We start from the raw sequence: 15,486 nt of genomic DNA, 5'->3' as shown, positions 1-15,486 counted from the left end.
CCTATTACGTTGACGATTATGCCCTGCAGTGTGTCCCGATGCACTACCACATTCTTCCTTTGCAGATCTGAATGCGAGAAAACAGGCTTGTGACCAACTGATGCTTTTCCAGATTTCTCTCATAAAAGTCTGCTTTGAAGCTATGCTTCTCTATCGTTGCCCAAGCAGGCCGCAGACGCTTCACCAGTGCCACGTTGAATTTGTCTTCTGAGTCGAACGGACCACATATCTCTTTATCAGCATCGGGGCTGTAGAACAGATAATGGTGGAACCGGCCTTGGTCAATACTTCCATAGAGCGGAGGAGCTGGAATACTTCGAGTTGATGTAACAATTTGGTTCAATTTAAAACAGATGTCCGATTTTTCAAAGTCCTCGAGGGTAGGCCACAGTTGATTGACTTGCCTGTAGGGTACGTTGCTATAATAAATTAGTTGACTCTTCTTAGTACAAGATTACAGTAACTTTTCATTCTAGCATGTTTTAAAAGGTAGTAGGAACATGACTAAAGAAATTAATTTGGTCTAGTGTAAGTATCTAAGCGTGGCGGTATCTACTGAGTGCAGACTATTACGCCTTGCACTGACCTTTTGCAGCCGCATAGTTTGCCTGGTTTTGCTTCGTTCCATCCTGAACCTCCTGCACCAACATTTGATAAGTCGCATCGTCCGTCTTTCCATTTCCTGTCAAGCCCATTACCTGACGCATTTCCGTTGCTTGTGCCCCCTGCACAGTCTTCAAGCCCGCAGTCGCAGGACTCGTGATCTCATCGGCAATTGCCTGGTTCATGGCGCGGATGTCGATACCCTGCTGCTGAATGGCAAGAACCTTCAATTTCTGGGCTGCGAATTTATTGGCCGAATCAGTTGAGTTGGCTTCTCCGATTGACTGAAGGTCCTTGATTCTAGAAATTTCATCAGAATGGAAATATGTGGGCAAGAAGCAGGCTAACTTACCCAGCAAGCTCGTTCTTCTGGACTTCCAGGTTTGCTTGTATACCTCCTGAAAGCTGGGCTACCTTCGCTGCGTCACAGCTCGCTGCTCGACGAGTGGGAGTGAACGCGTTGACTGCGGCGGGTGTGGATAGTGCACAGCCTACCAGAAGAGTGAAGGTGATCAGCTTCATGTCGATGTTGTTGTATTATATGGATGATGTATGTATGATTAGGTGAAGTCACAATAAGGTGGAAAGTAAGAATGATCTGATGTTTGGCAGACATGAGTTGACAGACAGACAGCGTCAACTTTATTGTTTTCGAAGGTCTCATAAGAATGCCAGTATTGAGACCATGATGTGCCCCAGACTCGGCGATCAATGTTTGAGGTTGCGGGTGTTGAAAGTTTACAGCTGTAAGACGGGCCGTTTAACGTTGGTCTGAGGCGGATGCCGTTACGAATCCAGCATTTGGACCTGAACACACTTCGGCAAAATCACCTTTTGAGACTGCCGTGAACCATTATGCGGAAACAAAGGTCAACTGTGTTTCAGATTGCCAACCGCTACGTTTGATGATTTCGTAGGCATGAAGGCTTGCTGTGTCCTTTCCAGAAACTGAATTCACTAGTGACTCAGCCCCTCGAACACAATTGCTCTTCCTCCATTGTGAGAGGACTGGTTTAGACCTGGGTGTCAAATTAGCAGCTTTCTGTAGCTACAGCAATTTGACATTTGCTCAGAATACGAGTGCGACCGCCGTTCAGGCTGGTGGAGCAATGTAGAACTACGAAGTTACAGAAGAATCGAGCCCACCGAAGACCAGTCACGTAAATCCAGAAGCTAAATAGTATGGAAGCAGATATCTCCTACATCTGTTCGACCTCGTGGCCTGTCATTCCACGTGAGCCAAATACTAGTCACCTATCTGCAAAAGACTCGACTGCAAACACGGGCGTCACAAACAGGTACTCAAAGCCATGCTTAGTTGATTCCACTGGTGCAAGTATGTGGCACACAACTGGAATCAGACTACGTTAGGCGACAAGATTTCTGTATGCAAAGCTCCGAGAACGATTTGGTAGAGGTGATACGCTCGCTGAACCCAACGCCTGTCGCGTTACAATCTTGATGCGCGCATTGTGCTGGGGCTTGTGTTGATCAAGAGGTTGTACGAGTGCGAGAGCGGCGCGGGCAAAATCATTGTGGACTTGAAAAGCGTTGTCGGAACAGCCGGGGAGGGGTGGCATGCTGAAAAAGGGAACTCTTGTATTAACGAGGTTGCTTGTGTCAAGAAGACGATGGGAATGTCGCGAGTATTTACATCTGCTCGTGGAGGAATGATGGAGCGAAATGATCACAGCTATCGTTACCACGGGCATGGTATTGACACTTACTCGTTGCCTTGGTTTTGAGCTCTTCCTGCATGCCAGACCAATATGCACTGTTCAGCGCATTCTGATCAAGCCACTTGATGTAGAAGCAGAGACAGCATAGTGTACGCAAGATGCGATCGCGCTTGCGTACGAGCTTCTTTTCTTCAGGCGAATAGTGACTTGGGTACCACTGCAAAGCGACTGAGTTCCAGTTCTGAGGAGCGAGAATTCGATTTGGCACCTACGCCAAAGAGGTGTAGCCATGCGACCCAGAGTGAGCGGCTACGCTTTTCTGTAGCCGAGCTCACAGAGAACACCGTTGCCAAAGCCAACTGTAGTTGAGGCTGTTCGCGCTAGCGCCCCCGGGCACACGCCACACATAGGTACCTACTACCTAGCCTAGACCCCTGCAAGCTTGCTGGTGGCTGGACCAACTTCTTGCAGTCGCGTGTGAAGAGGGCAGAGACACCGGAACCGACCGACACAATGGCGCCTGGTTCGATGCCTTCAGCGCTCACTTTCGAGCTGCTCGGGAAATGCTCAGTACAGGGTGTCCCCGTCCATGTGCAAGTCGGCGTCTGACGTCGAGGCAGGTCACCAAAGCGCGCGCTGCAACGCTGCATCTGCCCCACGGGCCGGTGCCCCTCCCCCTCTTCATGCCAGTGGCGACACAGGCGTCGTTGAAGGGGCTCACGCCTGAGCAGCTCGAGGAGCAGGGCTGCCGGCTGTGCCTGAACAACACATACCACTTGTACGAGCCCGAGACTGTGGATACTCTGCGTAGCGCGCACGACTTCTGACACTATGGAGAGGCCTCAAGCCAGGACAAGCAACGCTGGACGCCATAGGCGGCGCCCACAAACTGCAGTCATGGCCTCATAACATTCTCACAGGTGCTTGCCCCGTGCCGAATGCAAGAAGCAGTGCGTAGTGGCCCAAGACGACGTGCTGACTAGTGCAGATAGTGGTGGGTAGGTGACCCTTTGCTCCTCGTCGACGCACGCACTGTAGCGAGTGCTGTAACTGGTGCTGTAACTGGTGCTGTAACTGGTGCTGTAACTGGTGCTGTAGCTGGTGCTGTACATGCAGCTGGTGTTGGCACCGTAGCTGACACCACCGCCAGCTTCCAGATGGTGTCGCTGCTCAAGCTCGCCAAAGTCACCGAAGAAGGCGTCCGCTTCCTGAGCCCCCACGATGGCTCGCCCATGCTGCTCACCCCCGAACACTCCATGTCGCTGCAGAACTCGATTGGCTCCGACATCATGATGCAGCTCGACGACGTCATCGTCACCACCTCGCCCGACCTGGCGCGCATGAAGGAGGCCATGGAGCGCTCCGTACGCTGGCTCGACCGCTGCATCCACGCCCACAAGCACCCAGAGCGCCAGAACCTCTTTTGCATCATACAGGGTGGCTTGGACCTCGATCTGCGCCGCGAGTGCACCGCTGAGATGGTAGCCAGAGACACGCCCGGCATTGCTATCGGTGGCCTCTCTGGCGGCGAGGAGAAGAGTGAATACTGCAAGGTCGTAGACACATGCACAGGTCTGTTGCCAGAGAAGAAACCACGATACGTCATGGGCATCGGCTACCCTGAAGACCTCGTCGTGTCGGTAGCCCTGGGTGCAGACATGTTCGACTGCGTGTGGCCTACACGAACTGCCGTGAGTCCTGTCCCTCATGATCCACTCCCCCCTGACACCTCGCAGCGTTTCGGCAATGCCATCACCGCTAGCGGCATGCTTAACCTCCGCAATGTCGTCTTTTCGAAAGATTTTGGTCCCATTGAGCAAGGCTGCAAGTGCACCTGCTGCCGACCAACATCAGAAGGCGGCCTGGGCATCACGCGAGCCTACGTGTACCATGTCACTGCGAAAGAGACGGCCGGAGCGCATCTCCTGACCATGCATAACGTGCATTATCAGCTCAACCTGATGAGGTTGGCTAGGGACGCCATCCTGGAAGATCGCTATCCACAGTTCTTGAAAGACTTCTTCAGCAAGCTGTACAACGCACAGAAAGAAAAATACCCGGTGTGGGCTGTTGACGCGCTCAAGGGCGTTGGTGTGGATCTTCTGAGCGACTGAAGCTGCCCCCAACCAAACCCAAGATCAACACCGTTCGCATAGACCCAGATGACAACATAGACGCTATCGAGAAGCCAACAAAACCCCAACATATTTCTCAGCGCTTGCTTGTGTTGGTGACTCACAATGGTCTTACAGTAACACCAAAACCTTGGCATACTCACCACTAGTTTACTCGGCATGCTGAAGTGACCCATCAATCAGCATGGTCGATTCGAATGCAGTGACGCGGGCCACCTGCAGTTAGACACTTAGGGTGCCGGAGCTAAACACGGAACCTATCTGTGAGATGATCAACGAGTGGGGTTGTAGCCGTATCCCACATGTCTACGTTAACACCGGCTGCACGCTTGGCTTCGACGTGGTCCAAGAGTCTGGGCGTCGAAATGTCCTCACTTCTGTCGTGATCTGTGTCTACGTTCTCTTCTGTCAACTCTCTTTACCAATCTTTTATACGACAGATTTACCAGCCTTGCACATCATCCGTGCGACAGACCCACCATCGTCATTCGAACAATACCATGGCGAGTCATAGCATCAATATAGGGCAGCCAAAGGGCTGTGAGTTGTTGGGGTTGACCTCCTTGCGCAATGTCTACACCAACTGCGCGTTCGTACCATCTTTGGCCGGCACGGAGGCCATCTCGATGCCTTCTTGATGGGATGCTCAGACATGGGCATTGAGCTTATAGACACACGACACGAAACCGTTGCCGTACAAGCAGCAGAGGGATATGCCAAAGTCAGCGGTAATACGGGTAAGTGGCCGGGGCTGTTGGAACAGCGGTTACGGCTATGAAGACATGGGAACATGCTGTTCCACAGACATTAACGCTGTCTAGCTTCTACAACAGTCTGCCTGGTCTTGCAACTGCATTCGCAGACCGGAGTCCTGTCTTTTGCGTCACGAGCAGTCCACCATCACGAAATGCAGAGACGAACGCGCTACAAGGCTTTCATGATCAGGTTGTTTAGCCAAACCCATAACCAAAATTGCACGCCGAAGAGAGTGAGCATCTCCCATAGGCGGTCAAGGGATACCGAGCAGTGTTGACATCTCACTAGTCACCGACGTTGGTGACATACTGCGCATAACAAGTTTGGCCTGGCGCACCGCAAGCACGGGAGCGCCTGGGCCAGTGCTTCTGGACTTTCCCATCGACGTTCTGTTTACGCCTGTGGAACGTGAATCAATTGCTTAGGGATACATCACCGCTCCCCTTGTCACTTTGCCTGGCCCAGACCGAGCTGCGGTTGGTGAAATTGTGACCCTTCTGCAAGGTGCGGAAGGACCTGTCGTGATTGTCAGTACTGGAGCTCGTTGTATAAGTAGGGTATGGCGAGTCTGTGTCTGACTCTTGACTGACATAAATAGGCTGTCGACGAGATTATAGCCCTTGCCGACAAGATCAGCATTTCCATCTTTCACAGCCCAAATTTAGCACTGGTGTCCCACCGAACCATTACTTCCATGCTGGCTCAGCACTCAATCTTGGCCTCCTCGCCGCGACTGGCAAACCCTAGCCAGATCTCGTCCTTCTCCTAGGTGCACGAACCGGGTTCCTCCTTGGCGGTCACAGCGGCGCCGTTGTACCAATTAGCTCCTGTAAAGTCATACAAGTTGATATTAGTGGCCGCAAGATAGGGCGCTCACAGCATATTGACCTCGGTATCATATCGGACATTAACTCGCCGTGTCCGCCTTGAATCGGGTGGTTGGCCAGGACAGTTCCAAGTACAGATGTCAGGAAGCATGGATCCGCACCGCTCAGGGTCTGATTTCTTTCGGCGCTCCACATAACGAGTCTGATCCAAGTATTGACGAACAGAACGGCCACCTACAGCCTTACCATGCCATCAAGAAACTCTACCACTACATCCCATCCGATTCCATAATATGCATCGACGGCGGCAAAGCCGGCGGCTGGGCCTTGCAGAACCTTCCTGAATCGACTGCCTCACTTTCCGTGGTCTACACAGGATACCTAGGCTTTCTAGGCAACGGATGGGGATATTCGCTCGGCGCCGCGGTAGCCGATCGGAGCAAACTGATTGTCAACATCCAAGGAGATGGCAGCGCAGGCTTCCACCTCGCGGAGCTGGATACGTACAAGAAGTTTGGCCTGCGTGTATTGACAGTGGTAGTCAATAATGAAGTATGGGGTATGAGCCTGGCAGGGCAGGATATGATTTGCGGTGATACCTCTACCGCGCGTCTGGCCAGTCAACTCGACAGAACCACCAGATACAACATCATCGCATAAGACTTCGAAATCCCCGGACCTCTCATCGGCGCAACCGCCACATTGCCTCAGTCTCCGCTTGACACGCGCCGCAAGTCCTTCCTCGAACTCGGCTCGGCAGGCGAAGAGCGGTGGGAGAAAGCGCTTGATGCGCTAGGGGATGCGGTGGATGAGATAGTGCAAAGCGCCGGCCCAGGACTGATCGATCTAAGGGTCTTGCCAAAGCCACACCAGGATATGACCAAGAGTATGGTAGGCATGACAAGAGATCTAGATGGCATTGTCGTGCCCTACTACGACAACCTGCCAAGGCCTTACTACAAAGGCAAGGGTAACAAGGATGGAGAGAAAACCAGGAGGGACAATGGGCCTAGTGCAGACATTACCCGGGGTGCGGATTGAAGGGCAGATGTGCCGTTTTGATGGCTCTCAAATGTAAGAGGGAAGCATTGCAAATTGATCGTTCATACATACTTGAGTCGCCAGACCTACCTTTCCCAGTTAATACCCATTGAGGCAAGCAAGGAGCCAGGTCTCCAAGTTTGTTGCCCCTTATCGTCCTTCATTCCCTTTCCTACGAATCCTCGTCATGGCTCGTCTCCCAAGAGTCTTCTGCCTCATCCTTTTCACTCGCGTTTTCAGTTCTCGCCCTGAAACCCTTCCTGCTATGAGTAGATTCTTCTCCACTGCCACTCGCACCGGACCTATCGCTAGCCGTTCCCTTCTCCGCGTGCGCAGCACTCGGTCGCTCCTCGTCATCACCATCATCGCGATCGCGCGCCCCTCTAGCGATCGCCAAATACCCCTCGATGAGATCCTGTGCCTCCACGAAAGTTTGATTCACCTCGTCCATGCACCGCATCTCCCACTCGCATTCATTCATGTACGTGTAGATGAGCGTGTCCCTGATGCGGCAAGCCCAGCGATCCGGATCCTTCCAAGCACCAACGAGCTCAAATCCAAAGTCCGAATCGGCAAGGAGATGCTTGATCTCACTATCCCAGTAGAAGAGGGAGATGAACATGAGCGGCCAGGTCTTCTTGAGCAGATAGGGACACTGCGTGACGAGATTGGCGACCAGCGGTTGGAGAACGTCGAGATGGAAGCTCGCCTGGCTTTCGTCCGTGCCGTGGATGTCCCAATTGACGACATCCATGTACTCCGAGTCCCAGAGGCCGTGTGCGAAGATCGGCTCAACGAAGTCGACGGTTCGCATACCCTCTTCAGGCTGGAACCGGTGCGAGGTCGCCTTCTCGTCGATCTCGCCGGCGAACTGCACTCGGATCTTTCCGTAGCGGCGAGCGTGGCTGCTTCCCGGTGTCTCGGTCTTCTCGTTCCAGGCCTCGATGAAGGTGTGTTGCATCACTTCGGCTGCAGTCATGGTCGGATGGTCATCCTCGGCGTCAGCAGCTGCCTCGATGGCGGCATCGCGGTCTTTTGGCCTGCAGAATTCCCACTCGTCGTGCTCGAAGAGCTCGGCTGCAACTTCACTGGGTGCCCGATTCATGTAGGTTTGGTACATCATCAGCACGCTTTCGATGAATTGTCGAGCCATCTCGGATGAAGTGTCGTTGGATGGGTTTCCGATTTTGTAAACAGTGTCGTGCTTCCATTGGAACGTGTAGCGCTCCACGTTTTTTTCCCAGTCCTCGATATTCGGCCGGCGTACTGTTCTTGCCTTTACCCATGATGGATACCAATCGACGTTGTAGAATCTCTCCTTTCCGACATCTCGTTGAGCGAGGATCCTACGAATATCGAACTGTCTAGGGATCTTTGGCTTTTTGAGCTCGTCTTTGTTCTTTTGTTCCCGCGGTTCATCACCTTTCTTGCCTTTACCCTTTGCAGGGGCTTTCCTCGTATCTTTCCTTGAAGCGCTTGACGTGGCTTTGGTTGAGCTCTTGCTGGTGGGCTTCGCGGTGCGCTTGCTGCCACTGGTGGATTTCTCGGTGCCTCCAGCGCCCTTGTCGATGGTTTCTTTGTCAGACCGCTTCGAAGCAGCACGGGTGGTTCGCTTAGACTTATCTGGCACTCGAACTGGCTCTTCTTCTTCCTCTACATGTTCATTGTCATCGCTGCCATGCATCCGGACGTCCTCCTCCTCGATCTCGTCCTCGGGCTTCGACTTGTGTACCTTCTTAGCAGTCCCTTTCATCAGGCGTTTAGCCGGAGGTGCCCGAATGGCACCGCCGTGGGCACTAGTCCTGCGTTTGGTAGCTGTAGAAGCTTCAGTAAATCCATGGTCTCCTCCACCAATGATTTTTGTTCTGCCGCCGCTCTTAATTCCTGCCATGGTAAACGATATTCGCGTTCAGTAGTTCTGTGATGAATTGAAAATTCGCCAATATTCACAGCGCAAGTGCTGTTATATACCAACACAAGTTTGCTATGGAAGATGCCCGCAAGGGAATCGCATCAAAGGCGGGTCATTTCGGACAAAGACGCCGATTGCTTTGCAACAGTCTATTTTCGACTGGTTTACTTTTCGAGAGCACGAATAAAGACGTCTGGACGCAACTGAAACATGGCGGCGACACCTTTGCATCTTCGAGATAGCACGAAAAGAGGCTTTGTGTTTCGCAGATGCAGCCTGAAAGATTGTGGTCATGGATGTGCCGTTTGAACAAAGATGATGCATTTTTAAGGCTCGTTCCTTGAAGCCGCAAATTTCACTTGTGAACGACGTGGATTTTTCGTAGATTCTCGAAAGTTTTCAAGGGACAACGACATGAGATACAGGCGGCATTCATCAACAATGCAAGCACAACACTCAGCCTCTACATCCGCTCAGTGTGACTCGGTCTGGCAAGCTATGGAATGGATACACCGTAAATCCTTACTCCGTATCAAAAGTTCGAGAACAGTCACTTCACCAGCCTGAAAGATCTGGGTGGATTCGTTGGCTCTGTATTTATATCCGATATGCAGCTTCGAGTCAAACACAAGCCTCCGATCTATCATCACCTTCTCCTTCTCTCTCCAGACTCTGTGACTGGCTCTTCGTTCTCAGGAGCTGGTTGTAGCGGCTTGTTCTAGTGATTATACTCTGCATCGCTTTTGGCTCGCTTCCTAAGCAATGGATTGTCTATCTCATGTGCAAGATCGCAGTTGCAACAGGCATAAGTGTGCGTTGTGGAAATAGTATGGCAAAGTCCACAAGAACGGATCAGCGGCCTTTGAAACTGACACAAGCAACTAAGAAGTGATCAAATGCACTCTGTGGAGCAAGGGGAGCAACGTGGGAAGGTCACCGGAGCTGAGCACGCTGTCCTTCACCGTGATGCGGCGCAAACATCTTCACCTCGCCGTGACGGTCTTGATAACTCTACACCTCGCCGTGACGGTCTTATTAACTCTACACCACACCGGGCGCTCTCTCACTCCAAAAAAAACGCCTCATGGCTCCCGTACCATTGGACTCTCAAGATCCCCAAGAGCCTTGGAACACCATCTACATCACCGACATCGTCGACGCCATCAACCCGTTCACATGCATCCGTTGTCTGCGTCGCAAAGACAAGCCCGCTGTGAACACAATCTGCACCACCTGCGAGCTTTTTCTCATCGCGGAGCCCAATGTTGCGGAGTGCTTCGTCTTCTTCACGTGTTTGAAGATTTTCGACTTCTACCTTTGGGTAAGGCGAAACATACTCTCTGACGTCTTCACACTCCAGCACGATAGGAACGGAACGTTTGTTGAGCACCACATCGGTGTTCCAGGGGACAAACAGGAGTTGCCTGACTTGTGCGTCATACAAAGACCGGAGGGAGCAGGGTGTGACGACGTCGAGATTGAGCTCTTGTCGTCAGCTCAGGAACTGCTAGGACAAGTGTTGCTCACGAGCCGACAATGCGACAACGTCCTTGTTATGCTATCCAATATCATGAAAAGCGAACTCTTGCAAGGTATGTATCGTCATGAAGTTCCCGAGCAACATCCCTGACAGCGTGCAAGCCGACAGCCCCGTACTGGAGATTGACGAAATCCTCTTTGACGCCAACCACGAGTACACAAGTACGCATTGGTGCTACCGTGTGACGCTCCGTGATGGCCGCCAGTTTGCAGTCGCGTTTGCAGATCGGCAACTTGGGTGGCTGCACATTGTCCGCGAGTGGGATGCGTATGTTCTTCAGCGTTTCCATGAGTGGGATGAGCGAGATGCTCTCTTCTTCCTCGAGAACCCTGACGAAAGTGATTCGGAAGAGACGTCCGAAGACATTCAGGATCTTCTCTCCTGTTGTAGAGAGCGCGGTGTGAGCGTGCGAGGTCTTGGCGGTGTGTTGGCGGCGCATCGCAGTGAATGGTATCCGCAACCTCACTGGACACCAGAAGACGTAGAGACGTGGCGAAGGCAGTTGCCTCCATGTGACATGATGATCGAGCATCAGCCCCAGAATTGGCGCCCAGAGCGTGATCTTACTGACGAAGAGATAGAAAGCCGGCAGAAAAAGTTTGGCTGCTGGCTGGAGGCAGACAATGGAGGCGTGCAGGCACTGTGGAGGATGTGGAAGAAAGACGTGGCTAGCAGGAATAAGAGCGTCGCATCGCGCTGAATGTAGAAGGTACGACAGAGTAGATAGCCAGTAGGGAAATGATAGCAAATCAGCGTCGATTCGTCTGGAAGAATGATCACAGTGCACATGCATATACATGCCTATCAGACCACTACTAATTACACCTCTCCCTCTATACAGTTCAGTTCCAGCCAACCCAACTTCTGCTCATGACCCTCCAAACCCTGACCTCACCAGATCTCAGGTCTCCCATCCTGAAGCTCTCAGGCTTGACTTTCTTGTGTTCTCTTCCTTGTTCCCAAACACGCACCTTCTTCTTGCTGCCATCCCACTCGACTACAACACCAACGTGATCAGGCTTTCCTACGTCGACGGCGTACTTGGCGTGCATGGCGCCTACCTTGCCCTGGAATTTCGCATTGCGGAAGGTCACGATATCGCCTGGGCGGATCTCGTCGAAAGACTGTGTGGATGCGTTGGCCAGGTTGGCGTAGACAAGAGCACCGTAGGCGCGGGTCGAAACAGGGGCAAGTGCGTCTTTGTGGAGTTTGAGAAGCTCGTCGACGAAGCCGTATGGCGTGCCGTTACCGACTACACTGCTTTGCTTGGATTCGGCGTCCTTTGCGATTCGGCGGCCGAACTGCTCGTAGGCACTCTCGAGTTGGTCAGGTCGAAGACGGGGGGGCGGGGGTTCTTGACGCTGTTCCAGCTCGACATCGGACGCGTTGCTGCTGTCGAAGCGTGCTGAGACAATGGTCTGTGAGTAGTCCATGAACAGCACAGACACCAGCTTCTCCACGACACCGCCTGACTGCGACTCTTGCAGGTCGACGAGCACATCCTTGCGAGCTTGCAGCGATGGTGGGAGCGTCTTCGGCTGAGTCCACCAATGACTCGAAGCACCTAGGTCAATGTCGCTGGCCATGAAGTCTTGACTGAGCTGAGGGCGCTGCTGATCCATAGACACTCGACTTTGCAATGTGCGGCCCACGTCCAGAGATTTTCTGGCGCTGATTGATGAACGAGGTTGAGCTTCCGTGGGTTGTGGGAAGGTGGCGCGCTCCTGAGGGGGCGGTACTTGCGGTAGAGGAGGGGCATGTGTTGGAGGCGGAGCATGTGGTGGCGGCGGTGGCGGCGCTCGATCTTGAGGTAGCGGCGGAGGTGCGTGCTGGTGAGGTGGTGCTTGAGGAGGCGGTGGTGGGGGCCGGTCGTGGGATTTTCTGGGAGGGGGGGCTTCGTACAAGTCATCATCTTCGGATGATTCGGCCTGTTGGTGTTGCGGGATCGGAGGCGCCGCTGGCGGCATGGGTGGTGGCGGACGGCTTTGGGGTGGGGGCGGCTGGCTCTGAGGGGGAGGGGGCATTCCCCTTGGTACAGGCGGTGCTCCAGCGGGCGGGGAGATCGCAGGAGGAGCTGTGTACCGGTAAGGGTCGTAGTCCTCATCGTCCTCACCCAAGGCACGAGTAGGTGGCGGTACAGGTGGAAGAGGAGGTGCCCCGCGAGGAGCATCCATAGAGGGTCTACTCTGGGGATGGTGTGGTGGAGGGGGAGGTACAGCACGAGGGGCCGTTGGAGGCAGCGGCGGGATACCATGCGGTATGACAGGTGATCCACCCATGGTACTAGCGTCCAGGCTCTGCTCGCGGGCGTGGGACTTCAGGGCATCCTTGTGGGTGTCTCCCGAGGCAATGTCGGTATCGTAATCGCCTTCGTAGTCCGTTTCACCCTCGTTACGGTCGAGCTTCCTGGACGGGAGCTCAGCGCGATGCGCAGGAGGCGCTGCCGTGGGAGGTGGAGGAGGTGGCAGCCGAGTAGAGGATGGTGAAGTTGGACTCGCCAGGGGAATAGGGGGCACACGTCTGTCCGGCGAGTCTGGTGTCTGATCCTCCCCGTTGAAGTAGGAAGCACGCTTCGAGGGTGCTGGGAATGGAGGAGGTGGGCTCCTGGGGGACATTGCATGTGCACCGGCATCCGTCAACTCGTCACCAGACTCTGAACCTGGGCCTGGAGAAGCGATGGATGGTAGAGGCGGTGGGATCGGTCGAGCTAGCATGATTGTCAGCAAACCGGACGTTCGTGCGGTGACGGCTGACACGTACAGGCGCCAGGCACTGGAGGCGCTGAGCGTTCAGCGCTTGGTACAGGTGGAGGAGCCGGCCGTCCTACACGATGTCAGCAATCCAATCATCACGAATCTCGCACCACGCAGTCAATCACGACAGGACCTACTGGACACGCTGACAGTCATGACATACTCGGAAACGCCATCAAAAGCCGTGTAGGTTTTTGACACAGTCTCTGAAGATGGCAGCTGAAAGTGGTCGAGCAGTGGTCGAGCGCAGGCGTTGACGGGCTTGCGAGGGATGAAAAGCTTACTATCGTGTGGGGTGTGGGGAGCGCTCTCGCCTGTGGGTGTCCTTGAGATTGCTTTTGGCGTCACGTCCTCAACGTCTGGTACCTCGTCGGCTGCATGCGTCCCCGTCACCGGGTGGTAGGCCTCGTCCTCTTTCTCAACGGCCAGCTGTCTGTTCTCCTGCTCTGGGCTTTTGACAGAGGGCATGCCGGGCATAGGAAACATGGCAACTCGCTGCTGCGGCACGTGGGGTTCTTCGCTCTCGTCCACCTTCTTGTCGCCGGTCGACTTCTTCTTCTTGGGGGGGAGACCGCCCATGGGAATGCCGCCAAACATTCCAGGCATGCCCATGCCACCGCTCATCTTGGCCATGCGCTCTCGCAGCTCTAGCTTGCGCCTCGTCTCTGCGTCCATTTCGTCTTCCTCGTCCTCGTCCTCGTCCTCGTCTTCATTTGCAACGTCCTGCTCGTCGCCGAGATTGGGCTCTCCCGCAGGTGCAGCAGGCGCTCTCGACGGAAGCGGTGGCTGATGGGTGAGGGATCGCTTTTCGTCGCCCTCGACGCTGGTGGAGTCGCCATCTTGGTCTTCGGTCTCGCCGGCGCCGGAGTGATCGGCGTCATTGGCGTCACTGAGGATCTCGCGATCGTGTTGGTGCGACTCTGGGGCCTTGAAGTCGTGCGGCGGCCGAGGAGGGTGGGCGTGGTCGGTGGAGGCACGCGTGGTGGAGCCTGCGCTGACCACCTTCTCGAGGTCGGTGTCTTCGCTGTCTTCCGCCAGGCCTTCGTGCGACTCCAGCCGCTTCCGCTGGGCGGGTCGCTTGGGCTTTTCCTTGTGCAGGGCAGCCGCGGCTCGCTCGGCCTGTTCCTGCTGCTGCTTCTGGAGGAGGGCAATGCGCTCCTTCAGACTCAGCTTGGGCCCTTCCTCGGCCTCGTTTGTGGCTGGGGCGGTGCTGCCGGTCAGACCCGACTTTTCAGCGGCCTCCTGGTCCTGGGCCTGACGATCGGCCACGTCCGGGTCTTCCTCACGCCTGTACGTCTTGAGTTGCGGGGCCTCCTTGGGGGGAGGGACGTAGGCGTTGCGGCTCGGCGGAGGTGCGACGAAGGGCTTCTTGACGAAGGTGGGCGGCGGGGCTGCTGACTTGAAGGGCTGGATGGGAGCAGCGGCGGGCTGGTTGAAGGCAGCAATGCGGTCGCGGAAAGCGTTTGACTTTGCGGCAATGGGCGGGGGTGCCTTTTTCGCAGCGGCAGCCGCCCGGGAGGCTTCGGCTGGAGACTGCACGTCCTCGGGCGACTTGATGCTTTGGGCCTGGCTCTGGGCCTGCGCAGAGCGAGGTGAGAGGGGCGATAGAGGCGATGGCCCGGCCTTGGACTCTGTGGGAGGCACCTGCAGCGGCGGAGGCTGGGGCTTGGAAGCTCGAGGCGCGTCGTGCTGCACAGGCTGCTGGTCCTGCTCCGGCTCCGGCAGCGGCTCCTGCTCCGGCTCAGGCCCAGGCTCGAGTTTCTGTTGCGGGACGACAGGCGTGGGCGGTGCGGGCTCTGCGGGCGGGGGGTCCAATGGCTGGTGTCGCGATGCCCGGTTGGGCCGCGGCGGGGGTTGCGGCTCGTACCTCTCGACGAAGTTGCGGGGGAAGAGGCCCTCGTGCTTGGTGCCGGCGTCGTCGGTGTACTCGCCGACGTACCAGTCGGCGTCCTCCTCCTCTGTGACGGTGATGATCTGGCCATTGGCGAAGCTCAGATCGTCGTCGTGGGGCGACGCGTAGTCGTAGACGGCCTTGACTCGGTACATGGTGGGGGCCAATGGCGGCGCACAGCTGCAGGACGCTCAGGGAGGGCAGGTAGAGGACTCTCCGCCAGGCGGCGCGTGGTGCAGCGGTGGTGCAGCGGTGGTGGGGTGGGGCAGCTGGGGGGTGGTCGCGGCAAGAGGAGGGAGGGAGGGAGGGAGGGGAGGGCGGGCGGGCGGTGCTGCGGGCGGAGCGGCGG

At 55.2% G+C, this 15,486-nt stretch overlaps 6 protein-coding genes across 6 annotated transcripts, besides 5 other annotated features; 3 read left to right on the top strand and 3 right to left on the bottom strand.

Moving 5' to 3' along the window:
- Positions 1-569: 569 nt before the first annotated feature.
- Positions 570-1,125, bottom strand: EKO05_0010924 (uncharacterized protein; the record flags this gene model as incomplete). Its single annotated transcript, XM_038943741.2, has 2 exons — positions 570-903; positions 956-1,125. 2 exons carry the CDS (start codon positions 1,123-1,125, stop codon positions 570-572), a joined length of 504 nt encoding a protein of 167 aa, XP_038793187.2.
- Positions 1,126-1,129: 4 nt separating this feature from the next.
- Positions 1,130-1,162: a tandem repeat.
- A 1,633-nt stretch (positions 1,163-2,795) lies between these two features.
- On the top strand, positions 2,796-4,396 carry EKO05_0010923 (tRNA-guanosine(34) preQ(1) transglycosylase; the record flags this gene model as incomplete). Its single annotated transcript, XM_059637873.1, has 6 exons — positions 2,796-2,852; positions 2,903-3,060; positions 3,120-3,202; positions 3,271-3,280; positions 3,433-3,973; positions 4,019-4,396. 6 exons carry the CDS (start codon positions 2,796-2,798, stop codon positions 4,394-4,396), a joined length of 1,227 nt encoding a protein of 408 aa, XP_059493856.1.
- Positions 4,397-6,876: 2,480 nt separating this feature from the next.
- EKO05_0010922 (uncharacterized protein) lies at positions 6,877-7,041 on the top strand (the record flags this gene model as incomplete). The annotated part of the gene is made up of 1 exon (XM_038943934.2): positions 6,877-7,041. One exon carries the CDS (start codon positions 6,877-6,879, stop codon positions 7,039-7,041), a length of 165 nt encoding a protein of 54 aa, XP_038793185.2.
- Positions 7,042-7,213: 172 nt separating this feature from the next.
- Positions 7,214-8,932, bottom strand: EKO05_0010921 (uncharacterized protein; the record flags this gene model as incomplete). The annotated part of the gene is made up of 1 exon (XM_038947354.1): positions 7,214-8,932. The coding sequence occupies one exon, from the start codon at positions 8,930-8,932 to the stop codon at positions 7,214-7,216; it is 1,719 nt and encodes a 572-aa protein (XP_038793184.1).
- Positions 8,682-8,713: a tandem repeat.
- A 1,105-nt stretch (positions 8,933-10,037) lies between the features above and the next one.
- EKO05_0010920 (uncharacterized protein) lies at positions 10,038-11,193 on the top strand (the record flags this gene model as incomplete). Its single annotated transcript, XM_038943784.1, has 2 exons — positions 10,038-10,545; positions 10,595-11,193. The coding sequence occupies 2 exons, from the start codon at positions 10,038-10,040 to the stop codon at positions 11,191-11,193; spliced, it is 1,107 nt and encodes a 368-aa protein (XP_038793183.1).
- A 142-nt stretch (positions 11,194-11,335) lies between these two features.
- Positions 11,336-15,292, bottom strand: EKO05_0010919 (assembly of actin patch protein; the record flags this gene model as incomplete). The annotated part of the gene is made up of 3 exons (XM_059637872.1): positions 11,336-13,200; positions 13,254-13,316; positions 13,531-15,292. 3 exons carry the CDS (start codon positions 15,290-15,292, stop codon positions 11,336-11,338), a joined length of 3,690 nt encoding a protein of 1,229 aa, XP_059493855.1.
- Positions 13,929-13,954: a tandem repeat.
- Positions 14,938-15,001: a tandem repeat.
- A 136-nt stretch (positions 15,293-15,428) lies between the features above and the next one.
- Positions 15,429-15,486: part of a tandem repeat that runs on past the window's edge.

The sequence above is a fragment of the Ascochyta rabiei genome, chromosome 21, assembly GCF_004011695.2.
Source record: "Ascochyta rabiei chromosome 21, complete sequence".
Taxonomy (NCBI): domain Eukaryota; kingdom Fungi; phylum Ascomycota; class Dothideomycetes; order Pleosporales; family Didymellaceae; genus Ascochyta; species Ascochyta rabiei.
Note: the sequence above shows the minus strand (reverse complement) of the source record. Positions and strands in the feature narration are given on the sequence as shown.